This window comes from Pteropus medius, unplaced genomic scaffold (genome assembly GCF_902729225.1).
Source record: "Pteropus medius unplaced genomic scaffold, Ma_sr-lr_union100, whole genome shotgun sequence".
Classification (NCBI taxonomy): domain Eukaryota; kingdom Metazoa; phylum Chordata; class Mammalia; order Chiroptera; family Pteropodidae; genus Pteropus; species Pteropus medius.
The window spans coordinates 7,304-31,232 of record NW_024341895.1 but is presented as its reverse complement, the minus strand read 5'-3'; the positions used below and the strand labels follow the sequence as shown (position 1 = coordinate 31,232).

The following is a 23,929-nucleotide window of genomic DNA, read 5'->3' as shown; positions in this document are numbered from 1 at the left end:
AGTGAATTTTTATCTGATATAGTGTATGTTTCAGTTTTACAACTTTCCTTTGATTTTTTAAAAATGATTTTACTGTTTCTGTTGTGAACATCTATCTTCACATTGATTTCAAGTGTATTTTCTTTTACCTCATGGAACATAGTTATAATAGCTGCTTTAAAATCTGTGCCTGCTAATTCTAACATCTGGTTTGTCTTGGAGTTTGCATCTGTTAATTGTATTTCCCTTGACAGTTGGGTTTATGTCTCCTCCACCCCAGTTCTTTGTAAGTTGAATAATTTTGGATAGTATCCTGACATTGTGAGTTATATTATTATATATCCTGGGTCCTGTTATCCTCTTGGGAATGCTCTTTTTACTTTTGTTTGTTTTAGCAGATAGTAAGCTCTCTCCTTTATGACCCACAGGAGCCCATTTTTTAGTTTTATTTTTTCAGAAGTATGAGATTTCTATTATAAATTTATCTATCTATATATCCTCATTCCCTCACACACAACTCTATAACTAGGACTTGCCTTCAATAAATTTATTTTAAAAAGAATGAAAAAAAGAGTAAAACTCTATTTTTTATGTATATCATTAGTTTAAAATATAAATTAAAAAAAATTTAAAAATAGTGGTAAAATATATATAACATAAAGTTTACCATTTTTAAGTGTACAGTTCAATAGTATTAAGTATATCCATATTGTGCAACCAATCCCCAGAATCTTTTAATCTTGTTAAACTAAAACTCTATGCCCATTAAAAAATAATCTCCATTTCTCCTCCCTCCAGCCCCTGACAACCACCAGTCTACTTCCTGTCTCTATAAATTCGATGCTTCTAGGGACCTCATATAATACTGTATGTGGAATCATACAGTATTTGTTTTTTTGTGTGTCTCAAATTTCATCCATGTTTTAGCATGTGTCAGAATTTCCTTCCTTTTTAGGGATAAATAATGTTCCATTGTATGAATATGTTCTTTGTTTTTCCACTCATCTGTCAATGGACACTTGGTTTGCTTCCACCTTTTGGCTATTGTAAACAATGCTGCTGTGAACATGGACATACAAATAAAAATATATCTATTTTTGAGCCGAAAGGCATCATAGCTGTGCTATTTCTCTGTGGGATTTGGGTAAAATTTACTTTTTCTAAGCCTCAGTTTCCTCATATGTAAAATAGAACTGGTAATAGTTATCTCTCAGGATTGTGGTGAGGGTGAGATGAGATGTTGCAGGTAAAGTACTCAGTACAAAAGTGAGCACACTGCTGCCGCTCCACAGATGAGATTTGTAAAGGGTAAATTGCCCAGCTCAAGCCTCTGGCCTTTTGATTCTTCATACTCTAGGCCCTAGGTTACCATACAGTTTTTTTTTTCTTTCCTGTAGTGGAGCACTTTTGAGAAAGAAAGGGGCCATTAAATTGTTATTTATATGACGGCCATATGACTGTCCAGGGAAAACCAGGAGATGTGGTCCCTCCATCTAAAGTCCACTCTGCAAAATGGTTAATAAAGCTGAGGCAGGGGTCATTTTCATAGGAGGACAGCCTTGACCACTCAGCAGTTACCCAATCTCTCGTGGTAAAGTCAGAAGATTATGGGAAATCTCTGCCCTGGCGGGCAGCAGAGTGACTTTGCTTCTCTTCCACCAAAATGTCTACAAATTGCTTATCTTTAGATATATTAGCCTGAAAAGAATTGAGGGTTTTTTTTCAAGCTAAAATCATCCAGCTAGTATGGAGGTCCCCTGCCTTTCTAAGTCTGGCTGGATGCAAAAGCGACACAAGTGGGGGCATATTCGGCCTGCTTTGTCAGACAATAAGGCTAAAGTGACAACCTTAAGTGGACCTGCCACCTACAGTCATCCCAGCTGTAGATCATAATTGACCCCCTCTTTTCCTTTCCCATTACAGGAATGAGCCCTTCTCTGGTGCCCTTTACCCTCAACTTTACCATCACCAGCCTGCGCTACACAGAGGGCATGGGGAATCTGGGTTCTGAGATATTCAATACCACAGAGAAAATCTTGAATCGATTGGTGAGAACCCCTCCAATGTTCACCCTCCAATGCCTACTTTTGTTCTGCCTAGTTCCTTGGCCCATCTGCTTACCTTCCTCTCTTTCATTCCCAGCTCACACCTTTGTTCCAGAACAGCAGTATTGGGCCCCTCTATTTTGGCTGCAGATTGACCTTGCTCAGGTGAGAACATCAGAGTAGGTAATGTGGGGATGGGGGCTGACAATGAGCTGGACCCTAACATGCTGAGCCCACTATCCCAAACACAACTGACAACTAGCTTCCATTCTGTCTCTCATTGTTTCCCTGATCAAAAATAGAGAATTCTCTTAGTCTTTCCTTCCCAGGAGATAAGGTCAAACTTTTCCGAAAGATCTTTCTTTAGAACTCATCAAGAAGCCAATTTGTCAATCATGTCGGCTTTATTACGATAAAGCAGTAGTTTTCAATTAGGAGTGATTCCACTCCCAGGGGATATTTCACAATGTCTGGAGACATTTTAAAAAATTTTATTATTAGTTTCAGGTATATAGTACATTGGCTAGACATTTATATAGTTCATAAAATGACCCCCCAATTGCTCTTTCTCTCCTCTGGCTCTCCGCTTAGCCATTACATTAATGTTGACTGCATTCCCTATGCCATGCTCCCCATCCCGGTGCTGCCACGACTCAAGGGTGGAGGTTGCTACTGGCCTATAGTCAATGAGGTCAGAGATGCTGTCAAATGTCCTACAAGGCACGAGACAGTTTCCCAGGGCCAAGAATTATTTGACCCACAATGTCCATTGTTCCAAGGTTGAGAAACTTTGCTCTAGAGGATACCTAATTCTCTCTTTTGCTTTTGTCATATTTTGGCTAATAATTGCTATTACAATACCTAGCAAGCTCTCACTTTTCCTACTATCTCCCAGCAATAACCAAATCCTGACCAATCAGAGGTGGACTTGAGCTGTCTGCCCATCCCCAGAAAAATTATTGAGCAATAAAGCACAGTTGTTATACAGATTTATTTGAAGTCTGACATGCCTATGTTCAAATCCTAGTTTCCTTATTTCAAGCCTGTGTGACTCTGATAAGTCACTTAACATCTCTGTGCTTCAGCTGTCTTATCTATCAATTAGAGTGTCTAAATTTGCTTTTCTAACAAATTTAGCCCATAATTCTGCTGGATGATGATTTAGGCTGAATTCTGCTGGGAGATTCTCCTGCCTGGGTTGGTTCAGCTGATTTCAAATTAGGCTCATTCATGTCTGCAGTCAGCTGCTGGCTGGAACATCTAAGTTCTCCTTCACATCCTTTCATTCTCCAGCAGGCTAGCTTGGACTAATTCACATGCTCAGAGTTCTAAGAGTAGCAAGAAATGACATACTCGAATGCACACATGTTTTCTAAGCCTCTGCTTGCATCTCACTTGCTAATGTCCATTAGCCAGTCATGTGGCCATGCCCATATTCAAGAGATGGGGAAATGGACTCCACTTCTGATTAAAGGGAATATTTTGTGCCTACTTGTGTGAGCACAGTAAGGATTAAAATGAAAGAACTTAACACCTGCAGAACATGCAGTAAATTGTTCACTATCTTTCCTAGACCCAGGTACTGAGAATAACTCCAGCATGTGGGAACCCCCATATGTGCACTTGGGTTACCTTACCTCTTGTGTGATATTTCCCAATTACTGACCTTTTGTCTAAGGATGGAATGCCCACATCTCCAAAGATACTCTCATAATTTTCTTTCCATTATGATGCTATTGTCTTACCCTTTCCACTGGCCCTGAGATTTTTCTGGCTCTGGGATACCACACAGCCCCATTCCTACCCCCAGCCTAGGCTGGCTGCTTGCCCTCAGTGTTGCCTTTAAAAAGCTCAGTCATTGAAAAGTCTATTCATATCAAGAATGTTAGCCCTCTTAATACCTAACAAAAATGGCTTCCTTTTATTGAGCACTTACTAGTACTAAGTGCTAAAAACAATGAGCCACAGAGAGTTTGAGAGACTTACCCAGAGTCACCTGGCAATTAAATAGCAGAGCTGGGATTTAAGCAGTCTAACATTGATTTTTTTTTTTTAACCTTGTCCAATTCCCAGATGCTTTTCTTCCATCCCCTCTATAATGCTTTCTTGTTAGGATGTGTGTTGCCTTGATATGATTGTCATTTTAAAGTTTAGCACAAATATCAACATTTTGAGATGCTATATCCTCTGCGTTCAGGGACCTTGGCTATTCTATTCATTTCTAACCTTTCCTGAGCGTCAAGGCCCTTGCAGCCTGCCCATAAGTCCTCCTGCTTCTCTGGCCCCCAACCTGGAGTCCTCACCTCTTCATCCCTGTCTCCCTTCTGCCCAGGCCTGAGAAAAATGGAACAACCACTGGAATTGATACTGTGTGCAGATACCGTCCTGACCACATGGGTCCTAGGCTAGACAGAGAGCAGCTGTACTGGGAGTTGAGCCATCATACCCATGGTGTCACTCAGCTGGGCTTCTTCACCCTGGATAAGGACAGCCTCTATGTTAATGGTGAGCATCCTTTTTGTAACCACAAGTTGAAGCTGAGATTCTGCCTTCCAGAGGGAATGTATGCTTTCTACTTTGTCACGGGACCCATCCTATATGTGGTATTCTGCCTGAACAATCTCCCTTTGTTACTCAAAGATGCCCATAGACTCTCCAGTTTGCAAATCATTCTCTTTCACATCTCAGCATTCCAGGGAAGTGATTTTTCACTTGTCTGAGGCACAAAAGCCTTCCTCCAGACAGATGAATGACAATAGCCCTCTGGCTAAAATAAAGGTAATGAAGATTCAAGAGTCTAGCTATTCATCTATTTCCCTACCAATATCTCAAAATCCCCTCTAGACCTTAAGAGGCACAGTTATCAAACCCATGTTCTAGAAATGTTGACAGAGTTAACTTTCCAAATAAATTGTAAGCCCATGAAGACAGGGACTGAGTCATAGATTTCTCAGCCCTTTAGGAACAACATATAGTTGCTCCTGAATCATAACTGTTGAACTGTATAGATATGAAGTCTCAGTTTGTGGTAGGGGGCTTGTGTTCCTCACCTTGTATCTTGGACATCCTTTCCCTGCTTGCATCCTAGTACTGTCTACTTTTCTCATTGCAGGTTATACACATCAGACCCCAGTTACCAACCCCAGTGGTGAGTACTTAGGGCTCTGATGACCACATGCTCTGATCTCCTTGTGGATAGCAACTGATTCCCTACCCAGGGCCTTGGCAGTGGAGGAAGCCAGAACACCTGGTAGTCTCACTCACCTCTTCCACATTAATGGTTTGGGCCGGACAGGAAAGATGCACACAGAGTTATTCATGCTACACTCAGAGTTCCCATTCTTACTCCAGACCATTTCTCTTCAGCTACTGTGACCTCCATGCTCTTCCCAGGGACCTCGGTGGTACCAGCCCATTTCTCCAGTTCAGGTAGGTGATTTCTCTTTCTAGTTGTTTCTAGGAAGCCTCAAAGCTAGAACCTGAGAATTGTAAAGAAAAGCTGCTGTTTCAGGAACCTAAAGCTGCCATGGGCACCCTCGGCTTGTTCTGTACTCCTCAAGAGCAGAGAATTTGACCTACTCATTTCCCAGCTGTGTTTACCTTGGACAATTTACTTACCCTCTTGGTGCCTCAGTTTCTTCACCTTCCAAATGGGAATAATGATACATCATAAGGTTGTCGAGAAGGTTAAATAAAAACGTATGTAAATAAACTTAGCACTGGGACTACCAAGGAATTGAGTTCAACAAATATTTATTAGGCACATATTCTGTGCTAGGCAGAAAGAACAAGATGTTAAGTCAGGTGTGGTCCCTTCCCTCACCCAGTTTTCAGTGTATTGAGAAAGACCAAAATCGAATGTGCAGTTATAATTGATAATAGTTATAAAAGAGGAGATTCCAGTCAAGATGGAGGACTAGGTAGATGCTGTGCTTGCCACCTCTTATGACCACATCAAAATGGCAACTAAACTACAAAACAATCCTCACTGAAGTCTAGCTGAACAGAAGTCCTACAACTAAAGACATATAGAAGAAGCCACCTTGAGACTGGTAGGAAGGGTGGAGATGCAGATTGGGCTGGTCCCACACCCACTTCAAAATTGAGAAAGATGTCTTGGCTGTGGAGGTGCCCCCAGAGGAGTGAAAGGTCCCCATCCCACACTGGGCTCCCCAGCCCAGGTTCCAGTGGTGAGAAGAGAAGGCCCCACAAAATCTAGATGTGAAAATAAAAGAAATTGTGACTGAGTGGAGCTGTGGAGATCCAGGGCATTCCTCTTAAAGTGCCAGTGCACGGACTTACCTACAGCAGCTCAAAAGGCACCAGGGACATACAGGGAGGAAATGAATTATTTGGCTTCAGGGCAAAAGCTAGATGGGCAGCTTTCTCCCAAACAGAAATGCAGGTGAAGGCCACTGTTCCTATGTTGAACCCTCCCCCTTCCCATCATGCAGATATAGTTGGCTGCCATATCTGAGTCTCTATCAACCTGGATAATTCTGGTCATCCCCCTGGATGATTCTGAGACACTGCTCCTCCCAACTTGCGGGCCTACTCAATCCACTTCCAGGGATTTTCCATACAAACAACCTGTATTGTCTCATGCTGTGAACTTTCCTAAAATCTTTCAAAGGTTCACAAAACCCAAACGAGTAGCATCTGGCCTCAGCAAACCTCATACCTCTTGTTGAGCAGCCTCAGGCCTGGAACTAGTGGCAGCCAGCCTCAGTTCATGGCTTGGCCTCTTGAGGTATATCCAAGCCCAGCATGGGTGGAGGCCATCTGCATATTGCTTGGGGGCCCATGCCAGGTGGTTCTGGGCAAGGCACAGGCTGTGGCTGAATTTGTTCTGCAGCAGGGCCTCTCCGAGGAGGCCCAGGGGCCAGCACACCTGTTGGTCAGCTTCAGTCTGAGCAAGAGCACCACCTGGGGCTGCATCTGAAGATGACACACCCAAAGGGCAGACTAGGCAGGCATTAGAGCCCTGCTAAAGCAAATGCATATAGTCAGCCCCTGCACAATTCCTCCTCCACTGTAGTTACCAGCCAGTCTTCACAACCAATCAACTCAAGAGTCAATACCTTCCATTGATGTGCAAGCAGCAACCAAGGCTCAACTACAACAGGATGGCATACATGCCACATACAAGGGACACACCTGAGGCACCCAATTCAGGTCACCTGGAAAGACTGTGACACTGGGCCCCACAGCACACCTACTACACGAGATCATTCTACTAAGACTGAGAGACATAGCACCCTACCTAATATATAGAAACAAACACAAGTAGGCAGCAAAAATGGGAAAACAAAGAAACATGTCCCAAACAAAAAAATAGAACAAAACCCTGAAAAGGAACTAAACAAAATGGAGACAAGCAATCTACTTGATGCAGAGTTCAAACACAGGTTATAAGGATGCTCAATGAACTTAGGAGAAGAGTGGAGAAACTCAGTGAGAACTTTAACAGAGATAGAAAACATAAAAAAGAACCAGTCAGAAATGAAGAATATAATAAGTGAAATGAAGAATATCTTAGGAGGAATTAACAGTAGATTAGATGAAGTAGAGGATCTAATCAGTGATTTAGAAGATAAGGTAGCAGAAAACATCCATTCAAAATAGCAACAAGAAAAAAGAATTATAAAATTAGGATAGTTTAAGGGGCCTCTGGGACAGCATCAAGTGTACCAACAGAAGGATTCCAGAAGGAGAGGAGAGAGAATAAGGAATTGAAAACCTATTTCAAGAAATAATGATGGAAAACTTCCCAAATGTGGCAAAGGAAATAGACATACAAGCTCAAGAAAGGCAGACAGTCCTGAACAAGATGAACCCAAAGAGGCCCACAGCAAGACACATCATAATTAAAATGCCAAAGGTTAAAAACAAAGAGAGAATCTTAAAAACAGCAAAAGAAAAGCAGTTAGTTACCTACAAGTGAATTCCTCAAAAGAATTTCTCAACAGAAACTTTGCAGGCCAGAAGGGCTTGGGAGGAAATATTCAAAGTGATGAATTTCACTATTCAGATCTCACTATTTTACATGTACTCCTGTGTGTGTGTGTGTGTGTGTGTGTGTGTGTGTGTGTGTGTGTGTAGTTCTCTGCCATTTTATCACACAGATTTTTGTAACCATCATCACAATCAAGATAAAGAACTGTTCTATTGTTCTATCACCACAAAGATCTTCATACTACTCTTTTTTATATTATATTTTGTTCAATTATAGTTGACATATAATATATTAATTTCAGGTATACAACACAGTGATTAGACATTTACATAACTTATGAAGGGATCATCTCAAAAAATCCAGTACTCATTTGACACCATACATAGTTATTACAATACTACTATTTTCCCCATGCTATACTCTACATACCCATGACTATTCTGTAACTAGGAATTTGTACCTCTTAATCCCCTCCACCCATCCCCAAAACCCCAATCTAACAACCATCAAAATGCTCTCTGTATCTATAAGCTTTTTTCTGTTGTTTGTTTGTGGAATCTATTCTCTAGATTCCACCTATGACATTGGTTTGTCTCTGTCTGACTTACTCCACTTGGCACAATACCTTCTAGTCAATCCATGTTGTTGTAGATGTGAAGATTTCATTCTTTTATGTCTGAATAACATCTCATAGTATATAAGTACCACCTCTTCTTTATCCATTCATCCATTGATATACACCCAAGTTATCTCCATATTTTTGCTATTGCAAATAATGCTACAAAACATAGGGGTGCATATGTCCCTTTGAAGTAATATTTTGGGTTTCTTTGGATAAATACCTAGAAGTGGAATTACTGGGTCCTTCCTTGTCTTTTGTTATAGGCTTTTAAAAAAAAATTATTATGGTGACTTTGGTTAATGAAATCCAGTAAGTTTCAGGTGTACAATTCAACAGTAAGGCGTATATATGGGCAGTGTGTTCACTGCCCATAGTTCGATTTCTTTCTGTCACCACCTATTTGACCCCAACTTCCTTCCCCGTCCCTTCTCCCCAATGATAACCACTAGTCTATTGACCATGTCCATGAGTATTTGTTTGTCCTGTTTGCTTGTTGCTTTTAATTTAAATCTCACATATAAGTGATGTCATGTGGTCTTCAATATTTCCTATCTGGCTTATTTCACTTAGCATAGTTATATGTTAAGGTCCATCCACATTGCCACGTGGCAGTATTTCATCTCTTCTTATGGCTGAGTAATATTCCATTATATATATGTACCACACCTTCTTTATCTAATACTCTATTGTAAGACTCTTCAGTGGCTTTCATGTCCTGGCCACCGTGAGTAATTCTGCTATGAACATCGGTATGCAGATATCTTTTCGGATATGGGTTTTCAAGTCTTTGTGGTAAATACCCGATAGAGGGATTGCTAGATCACATGGTAGGTCGGTCAATTCTTAGTTGTTTGAGGAAACTGTTTTCCATAGTGGCTGTGCCAATTTGCAGTTCCACCAACAGTGTATGAGGGTTCCTTTTTTTCCACATCTTCTCTAACACTTGTTATTACTTGTCCTGTTGATTATAGATATTCTAACAGGTGTGAGATGGTATCTCATTGTGGTTTTGATTTGTATTTCTCTAATAGCTGGCAATGTGGAGCATCTTTTCATAGGTTTGTTGGCCATTTGTATGTCTTCCCGGGAGAAGTGTCTGTTTGATCTTCTGCCCATTTTTAATTGGATTTTGTTGTTGTTGTTGTTATTGTGTTCTATTAATTCTTTTTATATTTTGGATATTAGGCCCTTATTGGAGGCATTGCTTGCAAATATATTTTCCACTTCAGATGGTTGTCTCTTTACCTTGTTGATGGTTTCTTTTGATGTGCAGAAGCTTTTTAGTTTGATGTAGTTCCTTTCATTTATTTTTGCTTTTACTTGCCTTGCTTTTGAGGTCAAATTCATAAAATCCTCTTTAAGTCCAATGTCCCTGAGTTTAGTTCCTATGTTTTCTTCAACGCGATTTATTGTTTCAAGTCTTATATTCAGGTCCTTAATCCATGTTGTTAATTTTGGTGCATGGTGATAGACAACAGTCTAGTTTCATTTTTTTGCAGGTGGCTTTCCAGTTTTCCCAGCACCATATATTGAAGAGGCTTTCCTTTCTCCACTGTATGTTTTTGGATTTTTTGTTGAAAATTATTTGCCCATATGAACATGGGTTTACTTCTGGACTGTCAATTCTGTTCCATTGGTTTGTATGTCTGTTTTGCTGCCAATACCATGCCATTTTGACAATATCATACATTCTCACTTTGTAGTATAATTTGCAGTTGGACAGAGTAATGCCTCCAGCATCATTCTTTTTTCTCAGGATGGCTTTGGTGATTTGGGGTCTTTGAGAAGTTTAATAATATTAACAACCCCCTGGCTAGGATCACTAAAGAAAAAAGAGAAAGGAAACAAATAAACAAAATCAAGGGTGAAAAAGGAGAAATTATGACAGACACTACAGAAATACAAAGGATCATACAAGAATACTATGAGAAAGCGTATAACACCAAATTTAATAATATAGAAGAAATAGACAAGTATGTAGAAAGATACAACCATCCTAGACTAGATCAGGAAGAACTAGAAAATCTAAATAAAGTGATCAGCAGGATGAAAATTGAAACAATCATGAAAAATTTATCAAAAAGTAAAAGTCCAGGACCAGGTGAATTCTACCAAACATTCAAAGAAGATTTAATACCTATTGTCCTCAGATTTTCCAAAAGATTGAAAAGGAGGCAATACTTCCTAACTCATTTTATGAGGCCAATAGGACCCTGATACCAAAACCTGGTAAAGACAACACACAAAGAGAAAACTACAGACTGATATCTCTTATGAACACAAATACAGAAAATTTCTGGATAGAAAATCAACGTTAAAAAATCCATAGTGTTTTTATACTATAGTAATGAATTGTCAGAAAAGGTAGTGGAAAAAAGTAATTCCTTTTGCAATTGCAACAAAAAGAATAAAATACCTAGGAATAAATTTAATGGAACATGTGAAGTTCCTTTATAATGAAAACTATAAGACCCTATTAAAGGAAATTGAAGAAGATACAAAGAAATGGAAAGATACTTCACATTCTTGTATTGGAAAAATCAGTATAGTTAAAATGACTGTATTACCTAAAGCATTACACAGGTTTAATGCAATCTTCATCAAATCCCATTAGCATTTTTTAAAGAAATAGAACAAAAATTCATCAAATTTGTATGGAAGCACAAAAGACTCCGAATTGCCAAAGCCATCCCGAGAAAAGAGAATGTGACTGGAGGCCACACTCTGCTCAACTTCATGTTACATTACAAAGTGACAATAATCAAAATGTCATGGTATTGGCAGAAAAACAGATACACAGACCAGTGGAACAGAATTGAGCGTCCAGAAGTAAACCTATGTTCATGTGTGCAAATAATTTTCTACAAAAGAGCTAAAAACATTCAGTGAAGAAGAAAAGCCTCTTCAAAAAAAGATGCTGGTAAAACTGGAAAGCCACCTACAAAAGAATGAAACTAGATTGCTGTCTATCACTACACTCCAAAAGTAACTCAAAATGGATTAAGGACCTGCATATAAGACATGAAACAATAAATTGCATAGAGGAAAACATAGGTGCTAAACTCATGGATTTGGACTTAAAGAGGATTTTATGAATTTGACCTCAAACACAAGAGAAGTAAAAGCAAAACTAAATGAAAGAGACTAAATCAAACTATAAAGCTTCTTCTCAGCAAAAGAATCCATCAACAAAGTAAAGAGACAACCATCTGAAGTGGAAAATATATTTGCAAGCAATGCCTCCAATAAGGGCCTAATATCCAAAATATGAAAAGAACTCATATGACTCAATAACAGCAACAAAAACAAAAACAAAAAATCCAATTAAAAATGGGCAGAAGATCAAACAGACACTTCTCCCGGGAAGACATACGAATGGCCAACAAACCTATGAAAAGATGCTCCACATTGCCAGCTATTAGAGAAATGCAAATTAAAACCACAATGAGATACCATCTCACACCTGTTAGAATAGCTGTTATCAACAGGGCAATTAAGTAATAACAAGTGTTGAAGAGGATGCGGAAAAAAAGGAACCCTCATACACTGTTGGTGGAACTGCAAATTAGTACAGCCACTATAGAAAACAGTATGGAGGTTCCTCAAAAGACTAAGAATTGATCTACCATATGATTTAGCAATCTCTCTACAGGATATTTACCTCAAAGACTTGAAAACATATATTCCAAAAGATATTTGCACACTGATGTTCATAGCAGCATTTTTCACAATGGCCAGAACATGGAAGCAACTGAAGTGTCCTACGATAGATGATTGGATAAAGACGGTGTGGTACATATATGCAATGAATATTACTCAGCCATAGGAAGAGATGAAATACTGCTATTTGCGACAACGTGGATGGACCTTGAGGTAATTGTGCTAAGGAAAATAAACCAGACAGAAAATATTTAAAACCACATGATGTCACTTATATGTGGCATATCAACCTAAAAGCAACAAATGAACTGGACAAACAAACAGAGACTAATGGATATGGAAAACAGACTAGAGTTTACCAGAGGGTAGGTGGGGAGGGGAGAAGTAGATGAAGTAAAAGGGGTCAAATATGTGGTGACAGAAAGATATGTAACTATGGGTGGTGAACACACAACGCAATATATGTATGCCTTATTGCTAAATTCTACACCTGAAACTTACTGGATTTCGTTAACTAATGTTACCCTAATAAAAAAATTTTAAAAATAAGAAAAAATAAGAAGACAAAGAGGTACCCAACTGAATGGAAGAATATTCTTAGGAACAACACTCTAAATAAGGGGCTAATATCCAAAATATACAAAGAACTTATACAACTCAACAAAATCAAAACAAAGAATCCAATTAAAAAATGAACAGAGAACCTGAAGAGACATTCCCTCCAAGAAGGCATGCAAGTGGATAACAGACATATAAGAAGATGCTCAACTTCACTAGCTATTAGGGAAATGCAAATCAAAAGTACAATGAGATACCACCTCGCATCTGTCGGAATGGCTATCATCAACAGGACAAGTAATTACAAGTGTTGGAGAGGTTTTGGGGGAAAAAGAACCCTCATGTATTGCTGGTGGGAATGTAAATTGTACAGCCGCTATGGAAAACAGTATGAAGTTTCTTCAAAAACTTAAGAATAGAATTATCATATGATCCAGCAATACCTCTGCTGGGTATCTATCCAAAAAATTTGAAAACATTTATTTGTAAAGATATATGTGCCTTGATGTTCATTGCAGCATTATTCATTGTGGCCAAGATTTGGAAACAACCAAAGTGCCCTTTGATAGATGATTGGATAAAAAAGATGTGCTACGTATATACAATGGAATGACTTAGCCATAAGAAAAGATGAAATATTGTCATTTGTGACAACATAAATGGATCTTGAGATTATCATGCTAAGCAAAATAAGCCAGACAGAAAAAATTGAGAACCATATGATTTCACTCAAATGTGGGTTATAAAACTGAAAGCAACAAATGAAAAGAACAAATAAACAAAAACTCATAGACACAGACAACAGTTTAGTGGTGACTAGGTGAAAGGGGAGAGCGGGGAGGTAGATAAGGGTAAAGGGGGTCAAATATATAGTGACAGAAGGAAATTTAACTTTGGGTGCTGTACATGCAATGCAATATACATATGATGTATTATTGAACTGGACACTCAAAACCTGCATTATTTTGTTTGTTATTTAATAATTTAATAATTTATGTTTTAATTAATAATGTTCTCCCAATAAATTTAATAAAATAAAAAATAAAGTTGCTTTCTTATAAAAAAAAAGGTGGTGATAGCATGGGGATCACTACTCAGGAGAGAAAATCCAGGGACCTCTCCGGGGAGGAGGGGATCAGAGAGAGGACTTATGTCACTAAGAAGCCCATTGAAGGGTGGGGGTCTCTGGGTTAGATGCTCTGAAGGGCAGTAATGGGTAGAATGTTTGTAGCCACAAAGCTTATTTTTTTATGGCTATCAGATGTCAGGTGCAGTTTTACAGGGTATGCAAAGCAGGCAGGCTTGTAATGGCTTAACTATGGTGTTTGTGCTGTGCTTAAAATAATTGGTTGTGTAAAAATTTGTTTAGTCCTTGGAAACTTTTGAGTCTGCTGTGAAGAAATGAATAACCTAAGGACTAATTTATAGAGATCATCTTTGGATCATTAATGTAATGCCCTGGTACCATCGTCTTTAGTTTCTGTATGTGGCCCAAATTGGAAACCATGTAAAATAGAACATACCACTGTTCCGCCCCCCAAACCCCCAACTCCATCTCCAGCCTCAGATGAACAGGAAATGATACTCATAAGAAGCCTCAGGCATGAGGACCTCCTCCCTTGTATCTCTAAGATGATAAGGTATCTCTAAGCAGGCTGGGGTTGTGTCCCAGTCACCCTTGGCCCCACGTCTGGTCTAACACTGACTTGAGGCATGGCCTTTCCTCCCTCTCCCCACTACAGTTGCTGGCTTTGCCCTGGTGCCCTTTACCCTCAACTTCACCATCATCAACCTGCGCTTCACGGAGGACATGCATCCTGGCTCTGCAAAGTTCAACTCTACAGAGTCAGTTATACAACACCTGGTGAGATCCCCCCTGCTACTTCTCTTTTCCAGCTTCCTCCCCACCCTCTTTGAGTCTCCTTGTACAATTTTTTGGAGGATATAGAGGGCCGAGGAGGTAGACAGTTCCAGGTTCAAAACTTGGAATTGCCATTGACAAGTGATGTGAATTTGGAGTAATGATCTTGCCTTTTGGTACAATTTCATCATCCGTAATACTGAGACAGTAAAAGCACTTATCCTGAAGGATCCTTTTGAGAATGAAATGTGATATGACATGATTAGGGAGCTGTTGTTTTAAATACTGTGTTTTAAATGATGATTACCTTTACATTAATTTCCATCCACCTGCTCCTTCCTCCTCAGCTCAGGCCCTTAATCACCAACAGCAGCATTGGTTCTCTCTACACTGGCTGCAGACTGACCGCACTAAGGTGAGACCCCCTCTTTGTCTTGCCTTCAGAGTTGTAGTAAGGTGTGGACTGGTTGAGCTGGCTAGGGCCTGGACTTGGGTGAGGGCAGTGAGGTGCCTAGGACACAAAATTAAAGGAGATACTAACCCTTGGGTGCTAACCAATGTTTGTACAACTTGAGAGTGAGCTTGTGCTCAAATGTTGTATCTGGGTGTCTTGCCCTGTCCCCAAGCCTGGTGCTAGTGCTGTGCACTGCCCTCTCCAGATCATCCTGAATCCAAGCAGAGTCAGTATTGCAAGCTCTAAATGGGCCACACATGACTTCAGTTTCACTTGGAAGGATGTAGACAGGACACAATATGACAGCAGGGCAGCAGGGGGCATTCAATTTTTGCAAGAACCCTCTTGGCAGTCCAAGAGCTATTCTTTTGGTGTTCCAGGTGACAGTCCATGTGCCAAGAAATGAAACTGCAATGGATAGGTGCCAGAGCCACCCTGACTTATATGTCCCATGTCCCAAAGGGGAACCAATCTCTTATAACAGTCCTGCCCCGTTAACAGGGTCACCCCACACCAAAGCTCTAGCTTCCTGCTGGATATTGATTTAAGGTCCTCCCAGAGAAGATGCAGATCATTAACTAGGGGTAATTTTCATCACAAGCAGCATTGCCAGGCAACGCAACTGACATTGTACCTTGATCAAGTTTCTAGAGACCAGAGCTAGCAGCTTAGCTCCAGGCCACTTCCATGATGCTGAGGTGCCAGGGACACTGTTTCTCCCCAGTGATGCTCTCTGACAGTGCTGCCTGCTGGGTCTCCCAGGTTATCCCTTCAGGCCTAGTTGTCCTAGGGAGGCGGTAATGAAAGAGGCAAGTGGGCAGAGGGTGGACATCTCTGCTCTGCAGTGTCTTGTGTTCAGATGCTCAGGTCCGAAACTTGGATTGGATCTGCTTCCCGAGGGCTGATGAGTCTCTGTTCAGAGCTGCCATCCAGTCTCACTGGGGACTCTGTGAGTGTTGTGTAAACATTTATTTCACAATTACTAGACACTTAATTAGGTACTTGGCAGAAGGACTGTGTATTTTATATCAGACACTGAATGCCATGACATTCCAGCAACGTGGTTACAGCATTCTCCAGGGTGCAAAGATGGGAGAACCAAGTCAGAGAAGCTTATGTGGATTCTTCTACAAGTGACTGAGCTGAGGTTGAACCTTGGCCTTCTGACTCTAAATCATCTACTCTGGTCTTTTGTGGCTCAAAGATGCCCCTTCTCTTGTGAGCGGCTCATGCTTAAACCAGGAGAGCAGAAAAGCGGGCATCCACATACAAGTGAGATGAGAAAGGACGTCCTACGGGAATGTCTCTGTCCTGTCCCCGTGTCCATTCCTTCTCTCCCTAGGCCTGAAAAGGGCGGAGCAGCCACTGGAGTTGATGTCTCCTGCACCCACCGTCCTGACGCTGCTGGCTTTGGGTTGAGCAGGGAGCGGCTCTACTGGGAGCTGAGCCAACAGAATCACAGTGTCACCCAGCTTGGTCCCTACATCCTGGACAGGGATCATCTCTACGTCAATGGTGAGCATCTGGTGGTGACAGTCATCTTCTTCTGCACTCCAGGTGAATTCTTCTGTTGATTCTCTGAGCTTTAGCCCAATAATACCTCCATATCTGCTTCCATATTTCTCTTGCCTTTTCCTTTCTTTGTGAGGTCCCCCTCTCCCACGATGTGTGTAATGTGCGTATCTCTCTCTCTCTCTGTCTGTCTGTCTCTCTCTCACACACACACACGCGCGCGCGCACGCACAGAAAGAGAAAGGTTCTAAGAGGCACAACCCACTGTCTGGAAGGGGAACGACTTCTTGATAGCACCTGCTCTTTCGTCAGTGGTCTAACCCCTTCATTCCTTTCTTAATGTTTGAATGATCCCACCTCACTTTTACCCATTCTCTGCAGGTTACACCAGACCAGCCTTGACCTCCATCCCCAGTGGTAAGTGTCCAAACCCTAGTGGCTCCATGGTCCCACCATATATTCTGGGTGCAGCTGGTCCCTCCTCCCTATGTCCAGGGTCTCTTGGGTGGGAAGGAAGCCATACGGCTTTAGTTATATTCCCCCAACATCTGTGACTCAAGTTGGGCATTGAGACTTCCTGTCTCTGGCATCTCCGAGGTGAAGCTGCATCATTCTCATTTCTGATGCTTCCTCCCCAGTTTCTGTGACTTCCACACTCTCCTTGGGGACCACATTGGCTCCAATCTCCTTCTCCAGCTCTGCAGGTAAGAGCCTTTTCTTCATGTCCCCTTCCTTCTGACCTACACACTTCTGCTTCACAATGAGAAGGCAAGAGTATGCACAGGTAGGTCAAGACAAGAGGACAATATTGGGAGGATAAATTTTGGGGGCCACGTCCTTGTCACAGAGAAGTTCAGCTCCATCCCTGGGTTTGAAGAACTCTGTGACTGTTTTAAATCCCAGACTGATAGAGTGACTCCTTTTAATCTACCTACTTCTTTTAAAGTTTTACATCAGTTAACTTTGATATATAACAAATGACTCCCAAATTTACTATATTAAAATAATCATTTACTATTGCTCATGAGTATATAGGTCAACAGCGCAGTTTTTCTGGTCTGCATGAGACTTCCTTATGTGTCTGCAGCTGCTTGCGGGTTAGCTCAGTGACTCTGCTTCTGGAGGATGCTGATAGGTGGGATAGTTCTCCTTCATCTGGCCTCTGAACATCCAAGAGACTAGCTCCACTCATTTCTACAGTTGTCCTAGAGTTCTTAGCAGCCAGCGAAGGCAAGACTCAATGTAAAAATGATTTTCAAGCTTCTGCTAGCATCATGTTTCTCTTGTCCCATTGACCAAAGCAAGTCATGGCCAAGCCAGAGTAAAGAGCTGGAAAAACAGGCTTTTATCTCTTGGTGGAAGTGGCTGGAGCACCACATTGCAAGGGTGTCAATGCAGGGAGGCGAAGAACTGTTGGCCATTTTTATAATCTACTCCAGTGACAAGCTAGGAACCAACCTGCAACTGTGTCGGCTTTAGGGGACCTGATGTGTGGGAGTCATTTTGTGAGATCACATTTAATGGTACGTTCTGGAACAATTCTCAAAGTTTCACTTTCTGCTAGAATGAAATTGAAATAGTCAAGTGCAAATCCAGGACTAATTACCAAAGGGCAGAAACTAAAGGGATCAGAGAGAACAGACATGAGTAATAACAATGGCAACAAAGCCATGACAGCAGCATCCACTGATTGTTTGCCACATAACAGGAACCCTACTTTACGTGCATGGTCTTCAAACTCTGCAGGTAGACACTGGTATTTCTTCATTTAAGAGAGGCATAGACTGGTTCTTGGGAATTGAGTGTCTGAGGTCACACAGCTATCAGATGTGTAGGACCCAACCCTAAATTATTCAAACCCTAGGGCTTGAGCTTCTGCCCTAAAATATTTGTATGGCCTTGGGGAATTGCCTTAACATCTCTGAAATCATTTTAATCTTCTGTCAGTTGAAAGTAAGTAACAAGATGTAGCTTCAAGGGTTGTGTGAGGATTACACGAGATAATGGATGGAAAGTGCTTAGCACGGAGTGTAGCATAGAGTAAGCTCTTACCAAACATCAGCTGTTGTTACTGCGGTATTATTATTATTATTATTAATATCTTTCAAAATAAAGTTTTCTATTCTGAGATGAGACATTCTTAGCTTTGCACCATGTGAATATCAGACTCTCACCCCACTCTACCACCTCTGACCCCTAAATCTAGCTCAGGAAGTAACTTGGGACATGACATCTTCTCTCTCTATTTCACTGAAGTCACTGGCCCTGCCCTGCTGACATTCACCCTTAACTTCATCATCACGAACCTGAACTACACGAAGGACATGCAACCTCTGGGCTCAGTAAAGTTCAACAAAATAGAGAAGATTCTTCAGCGCCTGGTGAGACTCCTGCCCACCTCATTCCAGCATTGCTCACTGATGGCAGCCTTGCCTACCTCTTTCAAGCCCCATTCATCTCTTCTAGCCTCCAACCAATGCCAGCTCTATCCATCTTATCTCAGCCCAGTCCCTGTCCTTCTCTATAAGTCCATTTACTATCTTTCTCTCCTTCTACAGCTTAGACCCTTGTTTAAGAACACCAGTGTCAGCTCCCTCTACTCCAGCTGCAGACTGACTTCACTCAGGTAAGACTACCAGACATGCTCCAGTGAGGCACAGTGGAGATGTTTTACCCACATTCCTCTAGGGCTGGGTCCTTCCTTTGGCCTCAGCCCTTTCCAGATCCCCACATGAAACAGCTACTGCCCCTGAGGTTTCTGGTCCCTAGCCTCTGCTCCTGACCTTCCCATGCTCCTGAGGCTCAAGTTTCACATGCAATATTTAATAGAAACAAAATAATAAAACATAACAACCTGAAAGTATGTACCAAATTCCTTTATAAATGATGCATCCCTAATCCTTCACAAAGAATACACCCACGGCCTGCCATGCCCCCAAGCCCAAACTTCATATAATATTTTTTATTTATTGGGGTGACATCGGTTAATAACATTATATGTTTCAAGTGTACAATTCTGTAGTACATCATTTGTATGTTGCATTGTGTGCTCACCACCCAAAGTCTAGTCTCCTTCTGTCACCATATATTTGACCCTCTTTACCCTCTTCAACCTCTCCTTCCCCCTTCTTCTTTGGTAACCACTATACTGTTGTCTTTGTCTATGAGTTTGTTGTTTGTTGCTTTCTGTTTCATATCCCACATATAAGTGAAATCATGTGGTTCTCCTTTTCAATCTGACTTATTTTGCTTGGCATGATACTCTCACGATCCACTCATGTTGTCGCAAATGGCAGTATTTCATTTTATTGTTGAGTCATATTCTATTGTATATATGTACCATATCTTCTTTATCCAATCACCCATTGAAGTGAACTTTAGTTGTTTTCATGTCATGGCTACCATAAATAATGCTGCAATGAACATAGGAGTACATGTATATTTACAAATAAATGTGTTCAATTTTGGGGGGTAGATACCAAAAAAAGAGATTTCTGAGTTATATAGTAGCTCTTTTCTCAAAATTTTGATGGATCTCTATACTGTTTTACACCTGGTACAGTGGTTGCACCAATTTACATTCCCACCAGCAGTGTATGCAGGTTCCTTTTTCTCCGCATCCTCTCCAACACTTGTTATTACTTTTTGTTTATTTGTTTCCATTTTCATGAAATATCTTTTTCCATCCCTTTACTCTCAGTCTGTGTCTTTCAATCTTAAGTGAGTCTCTTCTAGGCAACATATAAAAAGGCCTCCTTTTCTTATCCATTCAGCCACCCTGTGTCTTTTCATTGAGCACTTAATCCATTTACACTTAAAGTAATATGTAGTTATCTCCATTTTATTAGTTATATTTTTGGTCATTTTTTTCTTCTTAAAGAAGTTCCTTTAACATTTCTTGTAATACTGGTTTCGTGGTGATAAATTCCTTTAGCTTTTTCTTATCTTGGGAGCTCTTTATCTGTCCTTTGATTCTAAATGGTAGCTTTGCTGGGTAGAGTAACCTTGGTTGTAGTCCTTGCTTTTCGTCACTTTGAATATGTTTCTTGCCAACCCCTTCTGGCCTACAAAGTTCCTGTTGAGAAATCTGCTGACAGTCTTATGGGATCTCCCTTGTAAGTAATTAACTTTTTTTCTTGTGGTTTTTAAGATTCTCTCTTTGTTTTTAACCTTCAGCATTTTAATTAAGATGTGTCTTGCTGTGGCCTCTTTGGGTTCATTTTGTCTGGGACTCTCTGATCTTCCTGGGCTTTTATATCTATTTCTTTCACCAGCTTAGTAAATTTTCAGTTATTATTTCTTGAAATAGATTTTCAATTCATTGATCTCTCACTTTGCCTTCTGGTATCCCTATGATGTGAATATTGGTATGCTTGATGTTGTTCCAGAGGGCCCTTAAATTATCCTCATTTTTTAAAATTTCTTTTTTATTTTACAATTCTGATTGGGTATTCTCTCCTGTTTTATTTTTTAAATCATAAATTTGATCTTCTGCTTCATCTAATTTACTGTTGATTCCCTCTAATGTATTCTTTATTTCAGTTATTGTATTGTTCATTTCTGACTGGTTCTTTTTATGTTTTCTATCTCCACTTTTATGTTGTCTATCTCGTTGTTGAAGTTCTCAGTGAAATCATTGAGCATCTTTATAATCAGTGTTTTAAACTTTGCATCTGGTAGATTGTTATCTCCATTTTGTTTAGTTCTTTTTCTGAAGTTTACTTTTTTTCTTTCATTTAGGACATGTTTCTTTGTTTTCCCCCTTTGGCTGTCATTCTGTTTTTATTTCTATGTAATAGGTAGAGCACTTTACAGTTTCAGTAGAGTGGCCTTATATAGTAGATGTCCTGTGGGGACATCTTCCCTGGTCACTGAATCAGGTGCTCCAGATCTGTTCCTTATGTGAGTTGTGTGTGCCCTCCTGTTGTAGCTGAGACTTGGTTGCTGTTTGCACATCAGTGGGAGAGACTGACCATGAGGCTGATTGACTGTGAGGACTGGCCATGACTACAGTGGAGGAGCTGTTGTGCAGGGGCTGGCCCTATGGAGCAAGTTTTACTTTAGCAGGACTCTGGTGTCTTCCTAGTTTGCCCTTTGGATATGTCATTTGTGGACATGATTGGGTAGCGCTTTTGTGTGGTCTGAAGCTGCCACCAGGTGTTTTGGTTCTGGGGCCTCTCGAGAGGGGCTCTGGTGCAGGCCAAGTTCAGCCACTGCCTGTACCCATCCCAGGGCCATTTGATGTAAGCTACAAAGTGATCTGCAGATGGTTTCTACTTGTGCTGGGCATTGGAGGTGCCTGGGAGAGTCTAAGCTGTGAACTCAGGCTATCTGCTGCTAATGCCAGGCTTGGGGCTGCTCAGCAAGAGTTATGGGGCATGCTGAGGCCTGATGTTGCTTGTTTGGGGTTTGTGAACCTTTAAGAGATTTTAGGAAAGTTCACAACATGAATTAAGACAAGGTACTTGTATGTAGAAGCTACTGGAAGCAGCTTGGTTGAGCCTAGAAATTGGATGGGGTGGGGTTGTTATGTCCTCTTATTGTAAGTCCCTTTATCATTATAAAATCTTCATCTTTGTTTCTTGTTACCTTTTTTTAAATCTTGAAATCTCTTGTCAGATATAAGTATGGCTATACTGCTTTTCTGTGGAGGCCATTTTCTTAAAGTATAATTTTTTATCCTTTCACTTTGAGTCTATCTTTGTCCTTGCAGCCAAGATATGTCTCCTAAAGGTAACGTATGGTTGGGTTTTGTTTCTTAATTCATCCCATTACTCTGTAACTTTTAATTGATGAGTTTGGTTCATTTACAATTAAGGTGATTATTGATATATGAGAATTTCCTATAGCCATTTAAAGTGTGTGTGTGTGTGTGTGTGTTTTCTGGTAGCTTTGTGTCTCTGTTGGTTCTATCCCCTTGTGTTTCAGTCTGTTATTTTAATTTGGTGGTATTCAATAATTTTTACCCTTCTTTCCTTTTTTAAATGTTCTGTGTCTAAGGTCTAGATTTTGTTTTGTGGTGATCATTAGGTTTATGAAAAACAAAATTTTACATATGCAGTAGTCATTTTTCTTCATAGCATCTTATCTCCATTCCTCTGCAAATTCAGATCTTTACCTCTCCCTTGTTTGGTTTTATTGTCACAAATCATTGCTTTTTATGCTGTAATTTCTTTTCCAAATCACAGTAACTATCGTCTTCTTTTAAACAGTGTTTTACCTTTTTTAATCTTTATGTTATATTTAAGTATATAATACCCTATTCTGAGTAAGGGTTGCCATTTTCTGCTTCTGTCTGTCTGTTAGTCATCCTACTCACTCATAGTTTTGTATTTCTTTGTCTTTTTTTCTCTCTTTATTGAAATATAATAGACAATTAGTTGCTTGTATTTATATTGTACAATTCAATAGTTTTTTTAAAAATTAAGTTTATTGGGGTAACATTAGTTAATACAATCATATAATTTTCAGGTGTACATTATCATTTAACATCTGTATATTCTATTGTATGTTCACCAACCAAAGTCCAGTTTCCTTTAGCTGCCATATATTTGATCCCCTTTACCCACTTCACCCTCCCGCTATTCCCCTATTTGACCTCCTTTGCCCCTTCTACCTCCTCCCTCCTCCCTGCCCCAGTAACCACTATTCGATAGTCCTCTGGTAACCACTAGTCTATAGTCCATGTCTGTGAGTCTCTGTTTGTTTGTCCTGCTCGTTTGTTGCTTTTAGGTTTGTATCCCACATATAAGTAATATCATGTGATGTTCAACTTTTTCTGTCTGGCTTATTTTGCTTAGCATGATTATCTTGAGGTCCATTCATGTTGTCACAAATGGCAGTATTTCATCTCTTCTTATGGCTGAGTAATATTCCACTGTATATATGTACCACAGCTTCTTTAGCCAATCATCTATCATAGGGCACTTCGGTTGTTTCCATGTCCTGGCCACTGTAAATAATGCTATGAACGTTGGTATGCAAATATCTTTATAGATAAGAGTTTTCAAGTCTTTTGGGTCAATACCCAGTAGAGGGATTGCTGGATCATATGGTAGATCAATTCTTAGTCCTTTGAGGAACCTCCATACTGTTTTATTGAAGATGTAGAAAAAGCCTTCGACAAGATACAGCATCCATTTATGATCAAAACACTTCACAAAATTAGTATAGAAGGGAAGTACCTTAATATAATCAAGGCCATCTATGCCAAACCCTCAGCTGACATTATACTTAATGGTGAAAAACTAAAAACCTACCTCTAAGATCAGGAACAAGGCAA

General features: G+C 40.3%; 1 protein-coding gene across 1 annotated transcript in view; it reads left to right on the top strand.

The window, feature by feature from the left end:
- MUC16 (mucin 16, cell surface associated) overlaps positions 1–19,273 on the top strand; it is a gene marked incomplete at its 3' end in the record, with an annotated part of 37,149 nt that extends 17,876 nt beyond the window's left edge. The window contains exons 12-23 of the mRNA XM_039857365.1: positions 1,903–2,027; positions 2,122–2,189; positions 4,357–4,529; positions 5,137–5,172; positions 5,391–5,453; positions 14,563–14,684; positions 15,029–15,096; positions 16,478–16,650; positions 17,029–17,064; positions 17,286–17,351; positions 18,904–19,028; positions 19,206–19,273. Coding sequence (XP_039713299.1) covers positions 1,903–2,027; positions 2,122–2,189; positions 4,357–4,529; positions 5,137–5,172; positions 5,391–5,453; positions 14,563–14,684; positions 15,029–15,096; positions 16,478–16,650; positions 17,029–17,064; positions 17,286–17,351; positions 18,904–19,028; positions 19,206–19,273 — 1,123 coding nt within the window. The remainder of the gene's footprint in view (positions 1–1,902; positions 2,028–2,121; positions 2,190–4,356; positions 4,530–5,136; positions 5,173–5,390; positions 5,454–14,562; positions 14,685–15,028; positions 15,097–16,477; positions 16,651–17,028; positions 17,065–17,285; positions 17,352–18,903; positions 19,029–19,205) is intronic.
- Between the last annotated feature and the right edge of the window lie 4,656 nt (positions 19,274–23,929).